Genomic DNA, 14,758 nt, shown 5'->3' with positions numbered 1-14,758 from the left:
TTAAAAGTAATTTTATTACAATTTGTCATGCGCAGTTGTGCACTAGAAAATCACCAATCCCTGGGCGTGTCAATCAATTTGAAGAAATATTTTATTAACATAAATTAATAATCATGAAAAATATTTTTAATTGAACTTAAAATTAGAGAATATTATATTGCAAAATCTCGAGGGGAGAGGTCATATCTCTTTATTTTATCACATGATGAGGAATCCACCGCTGATAGGCTAAATGCATGGAGATCTGACATCCAAGAGGAGATACATGTGGTAGACTGGGAAGCGGCATGTTTAAAAGCCCCAAAACAGTCAATTAGTACCAGGATGAAGACATCCTTGGTTCAGATTCAATCTGTTTATATTTCGACATAATGAAATGTTTAATTTGTAAATGTTTGTGACACTTTTTACTAAATAAAACCAGAAGATTTGTTTATGTGAAAGTTTTGATTTATTACATGCAAAATATGCAAAATTACATGCAACCTATGTGGTTAATTGTGCAGTTATTGACAGTAAATCACCACCATTTGTTAGTCCACAATACCATTAACAGCCTTTAATCTGGACTCAATAACTGAGTATGCAAGAGTTTCATCTAAACTAACTTGGCTGTTTCACATTACGGTCTTCTGTTGATCCATCTACACAAGTGGAAAGTAAAGATCTGTCTGAGCTCAGACTTAAGCGCTAAATTTGGCTCCGGCAGGATCATCACGCTCAGTATCTTCCTCATTATCTGTCGGCTGGCTCGCAGGAACGTTTCAGTTTAACACTTCTATTGACTGGCCCCTGTATTTGAGAGACCGTTTCTTATTCAATACGCCACAAAGAAACTATGAATTTCGACAATAAATGAGGTGAACTGAACACAAGCTTATTAAAGAAGGTCTAAGTACTCGAGAGACTGTCCTTTATCCATTAGAAATCACCTGTACACACTTATAATGAGACATTTGAAATATCAGTGACATTTTTGTTACACGACTATGGAGACAATTATGTTGTTAATCCGGCCGACTTGCTTCTGTGTCTAAAGGGCTTGTTATGAAACGGACTGTTAGTGAAGGCTAATGAGAACTGAGAAGCACTGGAGATTCTCGTCCGCTCAATAAAGCAATTAGATCAAAATTACAAGCGAGAGAGCTGCTTAAGTGACGTTATATTTTGCACGTTTTTCTTGGAGACTTTTTTTTAAATGAAAACATTCTGTAGTCGCCATGATTTTTACAGGGAAAAGTTACAGTAGCAAGACCTTTCATGTGGGATGCCATCATTATTTTTTTTTAGGCAGTTCACACATGTTTAGAAAGATTTTTGGCAGGCTTTACCAGCTGTAAAAATAGGTTATCTTGAAAATTTGGTGTCAGACATTTCAGCTTCAAACTGGTTTGAGGGCTCTTATGGCCAAGCTGTAATTAGCACATTGGTTAAAGCAAAGAATCGTGATTATAGGTTTGGCAGCAATCCACAGTTCTGACTATGAAGACTTAAAGTGTTGGTTTTGAAGGTCAGTATTGGGAGGTGTCTCAGCTCGAGTGCACTGAAGTGGTGCCAGGATCTCTTGCTCTTTAATTTGTTCTGGCAGAAATGGGATTTGGCCCACCTGGGTCCTGATTGCTTGGGTGGGCAATCATTTGCCTGATCAACTGTGCACTTCACTTGTTTTGAGCTGCGTAACGACTGAGAAGTTTATGAAAACTGTAAGACTGCCCGCATGATCATGTTTGATATTTCCGACTCTTGATCTGACGTGATACCAATAGGCAATGAGAGTGAGCAAACGCCACCTACTGGATGTTGCATGCCTATATACCTGAAACACAAACATGCCACAAAAGTGGAGTATTGAGAAAGAAGATGCACCCTTATTCTTTTTTTTATCCCTTTTTTTAACTTGTTCAAGGACATGGATGGAATAATATATAAATGTCTAAAATACATGTGCACAGTTCAGTTGAATGAATTTGTATACTTTACACAGAATTAAACAAAATAACCATAACATTAGCAACAACACTGATATGAGGTGTGCTATATCTGTCAATCAGATGAATGTCACAGCTTCATCGGAAGGTTATGATACTTGGTAACTTTTTTGGCATTTGGTATGTGAATACAAAAAAAAAATTGAGGTCATGATCAGTGGTCGCACTAAAAAAATAGTCACACTCGTGGTCTTCGTATAGGAAATACATAGGAAATGAATGGGAAATTTACAAAAATTTGTACAATCTACAAATCGGCCACGATTCTTAAAAGAAGTGTACCGCAGTAAAGGGGTGTGACTCTACAACATCAAGAGTGCAAAAAATGTACACCCACACATACAAACACACTTTTATACACATATACACACCAATAAATTCAGACTACAAAAAATCTGTTTTGAATTATTAAAAATCACAGCTTCATCAGAATGTTACGAAACTTGGTGACATTTCTGGCATTAGGTATGTGAACACAAAACAAAATTGAGTTCATGATCCGAGCATGCTAAGTGGTCGTAAAAAACTTAGTCACGATTTTGGTCTTTGGTCAAAAATGACCCCCATAAGAAATGAATGGAAAATTGACAAAAATTCACAATTTTTTATTTATTTTTATTTTTTTACAATTTTTTAAATAAGAAATAGTTTTTGTGATTGTTTTAATTATATATTCAAATCTACCAAAAAAAAAAAAATGTGTTCATAAACAGCTGGGTAATTCACGTGCCTCTCCATAGAGAGCTGCACATGCCATCTAGTGGTACACCATGATTCTACGCTTTTTCTCCATACTGTAACCAAATGGTGCTAATTATCTTCAAAAAAAATTTTGTTTTTTCTCAAGGCCTAGACTCTATATTAAACTAAAATACTGCATTAATAATGTTTATAAATAAATAATATTACCTGACCTTAACAACACTGAGCTTTGGGGTAATCGCTAACGCTAGGAATCATTTTAGCATGTTGAACAAGCTAAGATGTGTCTGGTTCATCATGGTTAAACTTACCTGGACAGATGTGTGAGACTGCAACAAAACGTCTCAGGTTACGTATGTAACCCTGGTTCCCTGAGAGGGAACGAGAGCTGCGTTGTCAAACGCGAGGGGAACCCCATACCCACTATGCCATGCTGAGAAATGCCCGTTCTGTGTGAAGTCCTTGCGCACACTAAGAAGCAAGCAACCTAGCCCCAGGAGTGGAGAGACCAAGGTCATAAAATCTGACACATGTATGCAGAGAGGACATCCTGCCGCATTACAAAAATCGAGAAGGGAAACACTCGGAATAAAGGCCGTAGAGGCCGCCATACTTCTAGTAGAATGGGCCCGAACAGCCATAGGTGAAAGCTGTTCAGCCGCTTCATAAGCTAATGACATAGCCTCGACTATCCATTTGCTCATAACCTGTTTAGATGCAGGGGACTCTTTCTTGAGTGACCCACGGCAGACAAATAATTGTTCAAAGTTACGCCACAGGGCAGCTCTGTGAACGTAGGTATCTAATGCCCAAACTGGACATGGTTCAGTCGTTCCTGATCTGGGGTATTAAAAGGTGGAGGATAAAAGGCCTGCAGCACTATAAGGCCCCCAAAAATTACCAAAGGAGTATAACCCGGTCTAGGGTATAGAAATGCTTTCACCATACCCGGTGCAGATTCCAGGCATAAAGGAGCAACCGACAGGGCATGCAAATCTCCTAATCTCCGGTAAATGAAACCGCAAAGAGAAATGTTCTCAAAGTGAGGAATTTGTCTGAAACCTCTTCAATGGGCTCAAAGGGAGCCAAAGCCAGACCCTCAAGTACAATGGCCAAATCCCAAGCCGGTGCTCTGAGTGCAGTGCAGGTTTCAACCTCATGTACCACCGAGAAAAACTAGTAATTAGAGGATCTCTCCCGATAGAAGTACCTCCCAGAGGGGTGTGGTAGGCCGACTCGGGAGAGAGAAAGCTTGCAAGCGTCTCTTAACCCGAGGCACTGAAATACCCAAACATTGCTATAATATGGGGATTAAACACATGAAATATAACCCCGACGAGGAGGCTGAGAAACCGAGTTTTCTAGTTTTTAAAATAAATTTAATCTAAAAAACTCTTATTTATTTTTCAATCTCATAATGTTCAGCTAGCCAGTAAAATTTTAACTGGCAAAATCATAAATAAAACCTCCTTTTAAAAGCTCCTCTTTATTCAGCAGATATGAGCCGACTTATTTATTTATTCATTTAAAAGTCAAACATCTGGCTTTCTCTTAACATTTTTATTTGTTTGTACTGTTTCTTTTTAAAACAAAACACTAACGATACCAATTCCTCGGAACTGGAAATCGCAGTCCAGATCTGGCATGTGAAAGCTGAGATAGAGCTGAGCTCGTCCCAACCTCACTAGGGGGTTCTAAGCATGCGTCAAAACCGCCGCCATCTTGGAACAGGGGTCTTGTCATAGGAAGTAGCTAGGTTACGCTGCTATCTCTGCCTTTACTTCGAATTCATTAATGGTGGCGGACTTTTGTGCAGCGTATGAAGTTCACGGATGAAATCTGAACTAGGAAGAATGTTTTTTTTTTTTTTTTTTGGAATCAATGATAAATACATGTCTGACTGTTGGAACAAACCAAAAAAACAAGAAAAAACGCATTCATGATGATTTATGGTGATTTTATTTGCGTTAGACCTGTGTCTACTACATTGACGCTGATGCATTAAAGTGGAGGGGATCCCCTGTTTCAAGATGGCGGCTCTATTGACGCATTCGTTCTAATGAACTGCCGTATCCAAGGTGACGTCTAGTGTATATATCTATGGTCCCAACCCCCGCTGTGAGATCCGTTTGCGAACCCTGAAATGCGAGTCGTCTCCGTGCCTCGGCAACAGAGAGACCCGCGCGGGGACCGCGAACCGAACCGTCCTCCTCGGAGAACCCTCGGCGGGAGCGGAGCGTCCTCGCGGACCGCTTCTCGCAATGCCCACAATCAGCTCCCTCGAGAACTGACTGCTGGCATGCTCCACTCCCAAACAAATAGCTGATGTGTGTCCCCACCCGTGATGGAACGAGGGCAGGGAACCACACAGCGTCTATAATCTTGCTTGCCATAAATATAGATAGTGATATATATTTCTTTTCTTGGCTTTGACAAACAACAATAAATAGACAAGGACAGAGTACAGAGATCGCTTGCTGAAGGCTACAGAAGCTGTCGCGGTCTGATCTCAAGGGTGCTTTATAGTTTCCTGGTCGATGACGTCACCTGACGTCCTACTCTCTCATTGGACTGATTGTACAGACGCTTCACGACTCCATACAATATTTTTAAAAAGATAGGAGGTTTAAATTTTTTGTTATTATGTGATTACTCCATTAGTAAACTGCCTGTGACATTATCCCATTTCTACCAACAAGCTCTCAAGGTTATGTACATAACTTTTCCCCACATAAAGCAATCTTGTGGAATAATGCTTATATTACAGTAAATCGGAAATCTCCGAGTTGGAAAGACAAAGGAATTTACCTTTTATCTGACCTTTTAGATCAGTCAGCTCAGTTTCTTTCTTATGAAACTTTCATGAATAAGTGGGCTTTTCCTATTAAATATAGATAATATTATTCTGTGATAAAAGCCATTCCCTCAGGTCTAATGATGTTAATGAGAAGCCATATGTCATCCCTTAACATATGCAGAAGTGATCCTGTACTTTATTGAAATGGTGTGGACTTTAATAGTAAAAAATGCTCCAATAAATTTATTAGAAATATATTTTATAAAAATAGGTCCTTTCAGCCAAGAGGGAAATTTTTCTGGAACATTTGCTTCCCAGAGATTATCTGGAAAAAGGCTTGGTTGCTTCCATTTCGGTTTTGCATACCGAACAAATATAGAGAAATACACTTAAAAATTCTTCATAACATTTAGGCTATGTTAATAATTACACTTTATCAAAATTTACGGAGATTGATGAGAATTGCTCATTTTGTCTGAATCAACCAGAAAAAACTCTACATCTTTTTTTTGAATGTCATCATTCTAAAAAATTTTGGGAAAATCTATCTATATATTTTCAACGGAAATCAGGTCATAATTGTGTATTAACACCCAAAGATGTTATTATATATTTTGAGTCAAAAACTACGTCTGTAAATTTTATGATTAATCTTGTGATTCTATTTGGCAAATTTCACATTCATAAATGTAAATTTAATAATTCTAAGCCTTGTTTAAAGGTTTTTTTGGCTGATTTTATGTTGTATATTGAATCTCTTAAATGTATAGATAATAAGAAATGCTCGGACACAATTGTATTTGCTAAAGAATTGAAAATAATTGAACAGTGAAGAAATATATGTTTCTCTTCTTTCCTCAATATTGTCTTGGATTGTAATTTCTCGTAGCTATTATATTTATAAATAGTTAAATTTAGCCCTTATTTTATTTTATTTCTTTTAGTCTCTTGTTCATTTATGTTAAACTATTTTTGGAAAATCTTGGATTGTTGTCTTTTTGGATGTCATGTTATTGTTTGTATGTTTCTATAATGTCTAATAAAAATAAAAAAATAAAAACAGACGCTTCACGACGCAATCACGCAGAGCGTTCCCATCGCGTTTGACAACGCAGCTCGAAGTTCCCTTGAAAGGGAACTGATATCATGTTGACTTCCAGAAAACTACAAACTGTGAAAGTCCTCGTCCAAAAATCCTCAACAAGAATGGTGTTCAAGAAAACGAAAAAAGCCCACCTGGATGGGAAAATGTTCAGTACGGTGGAGAATGCCCAGTTAGGAGACCCTGGACTGGAGTAGGTCAGAGAAGTATCGACTGGGCCGATATTGATTTTCTCCAGGCTCCATTAATGCAGGTTTTGACCGAACTGCATATCTGCAGTAAATGGCTTATTAACTAATCAAATATCAGACCTATTCTGTGCTCTAAATGAAAATTGATTGTTAGGTAAAAAAAAAAAAAAAAAAAACATACAACCCATATGAGATAAGTGGTTTTTTGCAAGCAAGGTGGATTTTGAGTTGAGTGGCCGTAAGAAATGGACGTCAGAACCCAACGAATCTAGACCACAAGCTAGATAGGCATGAGAATAACATTTATAATATGAATTTGCATTTGAGTTCAAACAGAACAAAGACATATCTTAGACATGGCATATATTCATTATTAACTGGATTGAAAAGGCCACAACGGCACCGTGACTGTAGATGTGATGCGGACAGTAAGACCATTAACAGAGCAATCTCTCTTCGACCGGATGGCTGTAATTACATGTCTATTATTCAAAGTCTCTTAATAGGTCAATGTTACAAAAATGAGTCACATTTCACAGCAAAATCAACAAGAAAAAATGAATACAAAATGTAAGCCTGTCGTTCGAATAATACTGTAAACATTATGTTTAAATATTACATGTTTTTTTTATAAATAATTGTCACCAGAGTTAAAATGCATTATAAGATTTGCAGACTCCTTTTTATGTCTGAAATTGGCATTCAACTTTCTAAAGGAGTAACAATGAATATATTAGTAGTTTTGTCTTAACTTTGCTGACACTCTCGGGGAAAAAAGGTAAAAAAAAAATAAAATAAAAAAACTGTCACTGGGGCTGTACCTTTTCAAAACGTACACTTTTGTCCATTTTAGGTGCTGATATGTGCATTTTAGGTGGTATATATACATTTTAGGTGGTAATATGTATTTTAGGTGCTAATATGTACATTTTTGGTGCTAATAAGGGCATTTAAGTGCTCGTGTGTGCATTTTAGGTGCTATTATGTACATTTTAGGTGCTATTATGTATTTTAGGTGCTAATATGTGCATTTTAGGTGCTAATATGTACATTTTAGGTGCTATTATGTATTTTAGGTGCTAATATGTGCATTTTAGGTGCTAATATGTACATTTTTTGGTGCTAATATGAACATTTAGGTGCTAATATGTGCATTTTAGGTGCTATTATGTACATTTTAGGTGCTAATATGTACATTTTAGGTGCTAATATGTGCATTTTAGGTGCTAATATGCACATTTTAGGTGCTAATATGTGCATTTTAGGTGCTAATATGTATTTTAGGTGCTAATATGGACATTTAATTGCTAATATGTGAATTTTAGGTGCTAATAGGTACATTTCTTCAGGTGGTAATATGTACATTTTAGGTGTTAATGTGTGAATTTTATGTGCTAATATGTACATTTCAGGTGCTAATATGTACATTTTAGGTGCTATAATGTACATTTTAGGTGCTAATATGTGAATTTTATGTGCTAATATGTACTTTTCAGGTGCTAATATGTACATTTTAGGTGCTAATGTGTTCATTTTTGGTGCTAATATGAACATGTAGGTGCTAATATGTGCATTTTAGGTGCTATTATGTACATTTTAGGTGCTAATATGTACATTAAGGTACCAATATGCACCCTGTAGGTACAAAAGTGTACCTTTTGGTAACGCCACAGTGACAGCTTTTGTACCTTTTTTTTCTGAGAGTGTGTTGTTTATGCTCAAACAGCAACATTACACACTACCTAAAGTTAGAAAAGTGAAATCATAATCAACCACCCCTTTAACTCTTGCATCAAATATGGAACAAAACAAAATCTACACTTTCTGTTAGCAAAATGTACATTTCTTTTGATTTTAAGATGTAATCTGAACTTGACATGTTCTTGATGAGGTTCTGAGGATGCTGATGTTCTCTGGAGAGTATTGGCGTTTTGTCAATGATATCAAATTGCCTTTTTATTTAAATTTTCCACCATGAAGGGACAATTCATCTCAATGCTTTTGTGCACTTTGGATTGAATAATGTGTTGCATTGAACAACCATTTTGATGTGGTCACAGTTCCAGTCAGATCAGGCATCATATGTGTGTCTCCTGGGTGTTGATGGAGGCGGGAGGATCTTGTGTGGAGATCCTGGTCTGCGTGATCAGAGATGTCAGTCTGGTCTTGCAGTCTCCGGACGCTCCTCCACCTTCTTGTTCACCGCCGCTGGCGAACTGGAAACACATGCACTGCTTACTAATCAAACGTGAGGAAGTGTTTTAGATTTAGAAAGCTTACATTTTTAGGATTGTGACACCACCTATTAATAAATGAACCATGGCATAATGCAAATATTAATGAAACCTGAGATTGCAAATGGTGAAGCCATTATATTAGGGCTTGTCATGCTGCAACAGCTCTCGTCACTCATTCTGAGCCAAACCTCAAGCACATAATCAGCTATAAAAATCTCCCAGAGAATATCGAAATCTCCATGTCTAGTGGCCTGAGAATATCAGCCGTCGCCAAGAGCCTCCGGATCTACGCATCCCTATCACACACACTCTATAATGAGTGACCTGGACATGTATAATAGGGCAAATCTATCCATTGTTAGGGTTAAGGTTAGGTTGTTTTTTTTTGCGGGAGAGAGAGAATTATCAATAGGAAAAAAAAAAACGTATTTTCTCAGAAGCCCAGCTACAGGAATGATTACAGTAAAGCAAATGCAGAAACTTTTCAGACAATTGTAGTCACCATGATATTAGGGCTTTTCATGCTTGAAATAGTTAAAGGAGTAGTTAATTTAAAAAAAAAAAAAAAAAAAAAACTTTTGCTGATAATTTACTCACCCCCATGATGTCATCCAAGATGTCCATGTCTTTCTTTCTTCAGTCGAAAAGAAATGAAGGTTTTTGATGAAAACATTCCAGGATTTTCTCCATATAATGGACTTCAATGGGAACCAAACGGTTCAAGGTCCAAAAGACAGTTTCAGTGCAAACTGTTCAAATGGCTTTAAACGACACCAGGACCCTTATCTAGGACCCTTCGAGTCATAACTCGAAATAAGATTCGTTCATTTTGATGAACGAGTTTGAACAGGAGAGTCACGAACGCTCATCACATAAAACTTAAACTTTGTTATTTATTTATTAAATGAGTGATCGTTTCGCTTGATAAGACCCTTATTCATCGTCTGGAGTCGTTTAAAGCCCTTTGAACAGTTTGCACTGAAACTGTCTTTTGGACCTTGAACCGTTTGGTTCCCATTGAAGTCCATTATATGGAGAAAATCCTGGAATGTTTTCATCAAAAACCTTCATTTCTTTTCGACTGAAGAAAGAAAGACACAGACATCTTGGATGACATGGGGGTGAGTAAATTATCAGCAAATGTTTTCTTTTTTTTTTTTTTTAAACTGAACTACTCCTTTAACCCTAGGTCATAGGTCATTATAAACTAAATCCTGTTATCTTGCTTCACACTGCTCATGATTTACCCGTGGTTAACTTGGCAACTATATCAACCATTTAGAAACTATTTGGATGGTTCAATAACCTGTTCTGGTGAAAATGGTGACTTTCCCCGCTCCCCCCAGCGTTCCCAGGCCGAAAACCAACCTTGTAAGATGGGGACTAACGTCCCGGTAAATTGGAAATAGGAAGTCTCGTGAGAAGCGAGAACGAGCGAGAAACAAGAACTGATTTTTGGCAATTTTCCATAATTCTATGATCAGTAGACGTAGCTCCACATGAAGTTGGTCGCTCTGATAATAACACAAGCACATGAGCATTTGCAGGATTTCTCCATATAATGGACTTCAATGGGGTCCAACGGGTCGAAGGTCCAGATGTGAGTTTCAGTGCAGCTTCAAAATCCCGACACGATCCAGCCGAGGAATAAGAGTCTCATCTAGACGAACCAGCGGACATTTTATACAAAAAAATTTAGCATTTATATACTTTAAACCACAAATGCTGGTCTTGCAAAGCTGTGATGTGACACACATTACATGATCAGGTTGAAAGGTCAAGCGGGACGTAGGAGGAAGACCTGACCCAGTGTTTACAAAGCGAATGTGCAAAGACTACATCAAATGCCCTTTACAAGAAAAATCATGCAGCTGGGATCGTGTCAAGACTATAAAAAGGCACTGAAACTGACATTTGGACCCCATTGAAGTCACTATATGGAGAAAAAAAATATTTCTTTTCGTCTGAAGAAAGACGGACATGAACATCTTGGATGACGAGGGGGAGAGTAAATGCATACTGAAGTACTCCATCTTCGTCGTTCTTATTTGCGGTGTCAGTGACTGTAAAAGATATGTTTAAAGGCTCTAGCTACGTGCAAAAACTGAAACACATGGTGTTTCTGAGGCACGCGATTGGCTGTCAGTAACATTTTAACACCGCATCATTTCACACTGAACAGCAATGCAGGTTTAACAGCACCGAAGTTTCATAACAAGATCCTAACCCTCTTCTACATTAAAAGTGGGACACGTTACTCTATGTGGGGTTCAGAACGGTGATAACCCGAGGCTGAAGTGCAGAAAGCAATCGAACATCATGATATTTACATCAAAGACTACCATGACTAGGGTTGGGTATCGTTTGAATTTGAACGATTCTGATTCCGATTCCGATTCCTTGTTTCGATTCCGGTTCCTAACGATTCTCGATTCCGATTCTTTTAAGAGGCAGGGTCAAAAAAGTTTAGCTAACCTTGCTAACCAATGGTCTTTCTGAAGGAAATACTCCTTCTGTAAAAATACTCCTTTTGTCACAAATTTTGCCGAGATTTCGTTATTTTTAGAAAAGTGAAGCCACACTTTGGATCGCCGACGTAAGGTACACATGTTCGACTCGCGCGGTCATGTCAACACTTCCGGTAGACGCTTCTTCGTTGGTGTTGTTCAGCGGTTTCTTCTTCCGCTCGGCGGACTGTGAATATCGAAACTAGGAATCGAAATTTTAACTTTTGAACGATTCCGGGAAAAACTAAAAGTTAGTCCCGGTTCCAATCGATACTCGATTCTCGATACCCAACCCTAACCATGACACTACCAATATTTATTCATTTAAATGTGTTTCGTTTATATAAAAAAAAAAATGCTGTTTTATTAGTGATGCAAGTTTGAATCATTCACTCTATATTCATCTTTAATAAAGGTGACGGATAAAATAAAATAGCAGCAGGACAATACATTTAAATACTCTTTCTGAAAGATTCAAGGACAAAACAGAGAGAAGCATTCACACAGAGAACGAGACTAATTCTCTGAAATTAAAGATCCCTCAGTCCGGGTGAAGAATGACACAGGGCAGCGGCTCTCGTCACTCATTCTGAGCCGATCCTCGAGCACGCAATCAGCTATAGACATCTCCCAGAGAAGCTCAGCGCTCGATATCTCCATCTCTAGTGGCCTGAGAATATCAGCCGTCGCCAAGAGCCTCCGGATCAACGCATCCCTATCACAAACTCTATAATGAGTGACCTGGACATGTATAATAGGGCAAATCTTTATTCTGTTTTGAGAGTGAGGATTATCAATGGGGGAAAAAAAAACTTATATTCTCAGAAAGCCAACTACAGGAAGTGTTTTTTCAACAAACTATACATTTTTGGAGCACTAAAACACTCCGAGTTCTGGACCCTCCAGTAACACTGGGTAACACGACTTATACAATATTCACAAGTTATTGTTGAATATTGTTCACCTACTCCCAGTGTCTCGATGGACTTCTCAGCAAATCTGACCAATCACTCGTCTCCTTACCTATCCATTGCATCACTCATTACAGCCTCCAATTTACCTGCTGTTTACTCCCTCTGGCCACATGTCATTCAAGCCATCAATCAGGTAATAATCACAGATCAGCCAGAGAAACCCACAGGGAGTCGAGCTCTGCTGGTTTTCATGACACAATTACAATCACATATTGATGTCTCGGTCTGTGGCATAATGACAGCGGCGTGAGCAGAGAAATATCATCATAAAGACTCCAAACATCGTTTACGATGCTTTAGAGATAAAAAAAAACTATGAAAAAGCAAAAATATGAGTGTGAAATGTCAATGAACCCTACGGAGGGCGTATTGCATTCACTTGAAGAAAAAAAATCTACTCTGTTTTTCTGAATTAATGAGTTAATTTTTCATGAGAAAATTTATTTTTGCTGTTTTTCTGAATTAACTCATTAATTCAGAAAAACAGCAAAAAAAAAATTCCATTAAAAATTAACTCATTAATTCAGAAAAACAGAGCAAAATTTTTTTTCTCACGAAAAATTAACTCGTTAATTCAGAAAAACAGAGCAAAAAAAATTTTTCTCATGAAAAATTAACTCATTAATTCAGAAAAACAGAGCAAAAAAAATTTCTCATGAAAAATTAACTCGTTAATTCAGAAAAACAGAGCAAAAAAATTTTTTTTCTCGCGAAAAATTAACTCATTAATTCAGAAAAACAGAGCAAAATTTTTTTTTTTCTCACGAAAAATTAACTCATTAATTCAGAAAAACAGAGCAAAAAAAATTCCATTAAAAATTAACTCATTAATTCAGAAAAACAGAGCAAATTTTTTTTTCTCATGAAAAATTAACTCATTGATTCAGAAAAACAGAGCAAAAAAAAATTTCTCATGAAAAATTAACTCGTTAATTCAGAAAAACAGAGCAAAATTTTTTTTTTCTCACGAAAAATTAACTCGTTAATTCAGAAAAACAGAGTAGATTTTTTTTCTTCAAGTGAATGCAATACGCCTCCGTAGAACCCTGATATTAAATAATAATGAGATAATCTCAATTATGCTTTTTATATAATTTACCTTTTTTTGTCAACGAGATGCACTATTTCTTACTAAACATGAGCATTGGCATTTACAATAGATGTATGTTATGCTTGCTCTTCATGTGAAATGTAAACTTTAAAAGTCTTTAAAGCACTGGTACTGGTATAGGTTGGCACAACATATCAATTTCACGACTCGAGGCTCAAACTTCAGCACTTTTTCAGACTGAATCAAACGTGCTCCTCTCTAAAATGATCAACAACAGTATTGTGGTCAACAAAACAAAATGCATGTAAATTATAAATTCGTGAAACAACGTGTATCTGCCGTCAGACTGAGATGTTGTTAAAGAAGTGAACAAATCTTTTTTCGTGTCATTTGGTTCATTCAACGAACAAAATGAACGAATTGACTCGGAAAAAGATTTGTTCATTTTGATGAACGAGTTTGAACAGGAGAGTCATGAGTCATGCATCACAGAACAGAGCAAGGCGACCATTTGAGCTTATAAAACTTAAACTTTGTTATTTATTTATTAAATGAGCGATCGTTTCGCTTGATAAGACCCTTATTCATCGTCTGGAGTCGTTTAAAGCCCTTTGAACAGTTTGCACTGAAACTGTCTTTTGGACCTTGAACCGTTTGGTTCCCATTGAAGTCCATTATATGGAGAAAATCCTGGAATGTTTTCATCAAAAACCTTCATTTCTTTTCGACTGAAGAAAGAAAGACATGGACATCTTGGATTTTTTTTTTTTAAAGTGAAGACATTTTCTGGAGAAAAGCAGTTGAAAGTGAGTTTATAGACACTGGGGGTCACAAGTTTGGACGTTTTAAAGTCTCTTCTGCTCATCAAGGCAGTATTTATGTGACCAAACATACAGTAAAAGCAGAAACATTGTATACTTTTTTGCAATTTGAATATATTTCTCAAATGCAACTTATTCCTGTGATGCAATGCTGAATTTTCAGCATCATTACCTCTTTAATATGTCTGCATTAACCACGCAGGAATAATTCCTGGAGATAACAACGCCAGCTCTCGGAGAAATGCTGAAACTCATGACTGCTGTTATTGGTTTGCAAATGTCAGTCTATCTATGTAAATGAAGTTCTGCTACACGGCACACTTAGATTAACAGCGGTCAACATTACTGCGCTCATAGCTCGTCTAGTTATGTTGTCACATTGACAGCT

The 14,758-nt window shown here is 37.2% G+C and overlaps 1 protein-coding gene across 6 annotated transcripts in view; it reads right to left on the bottom strand.

Moving 5' to 3' along the window:
* Positions 1–7,065: 7,065 nt before the first annotated feature.
* mlip (muscular LMNA-interacting protein) overlaps positions 7,066–14,758 on the bottom strand; it is a 48,641-nt gene continuing 40,948 nt past the window's right edge. For all 6 annotated transcript variants that reach the window (XM_039690660.2, XM_089117345.1, XM_089117343.1 and 3 more), the window contains one exon: positions 7,066–8,996. In XM_039690660.2, coding sequence (XP_039546594.2) covers positions 8,859–8,996 — 138 coding nt within the window. In that variant the 3' untranslated portion in view covers positions 7,066–8,858. The remainder of the gene's footprint in view (positions 8,997–14,758) is intronic.

This window comes from Pimephales promelas, chromosome 11, assembly GCF_988280905.1.
Source record: "Pimephales promelas chromosome 11, fPimPro1.hap1.1, whole genome shotgun sequence".
In the NCBI taxonomy this organism is placed as follows: Eukaryota; Metazoa; Chordata; class Actinopteri; order Cypriniformes; family Leuciscidae; genus Pimephales; species Pimephales promelas.
Note: the sequence above shows the minus strand (reverse complement) of the source record. Positions and strands in the feature narration are given on the sequence as shown.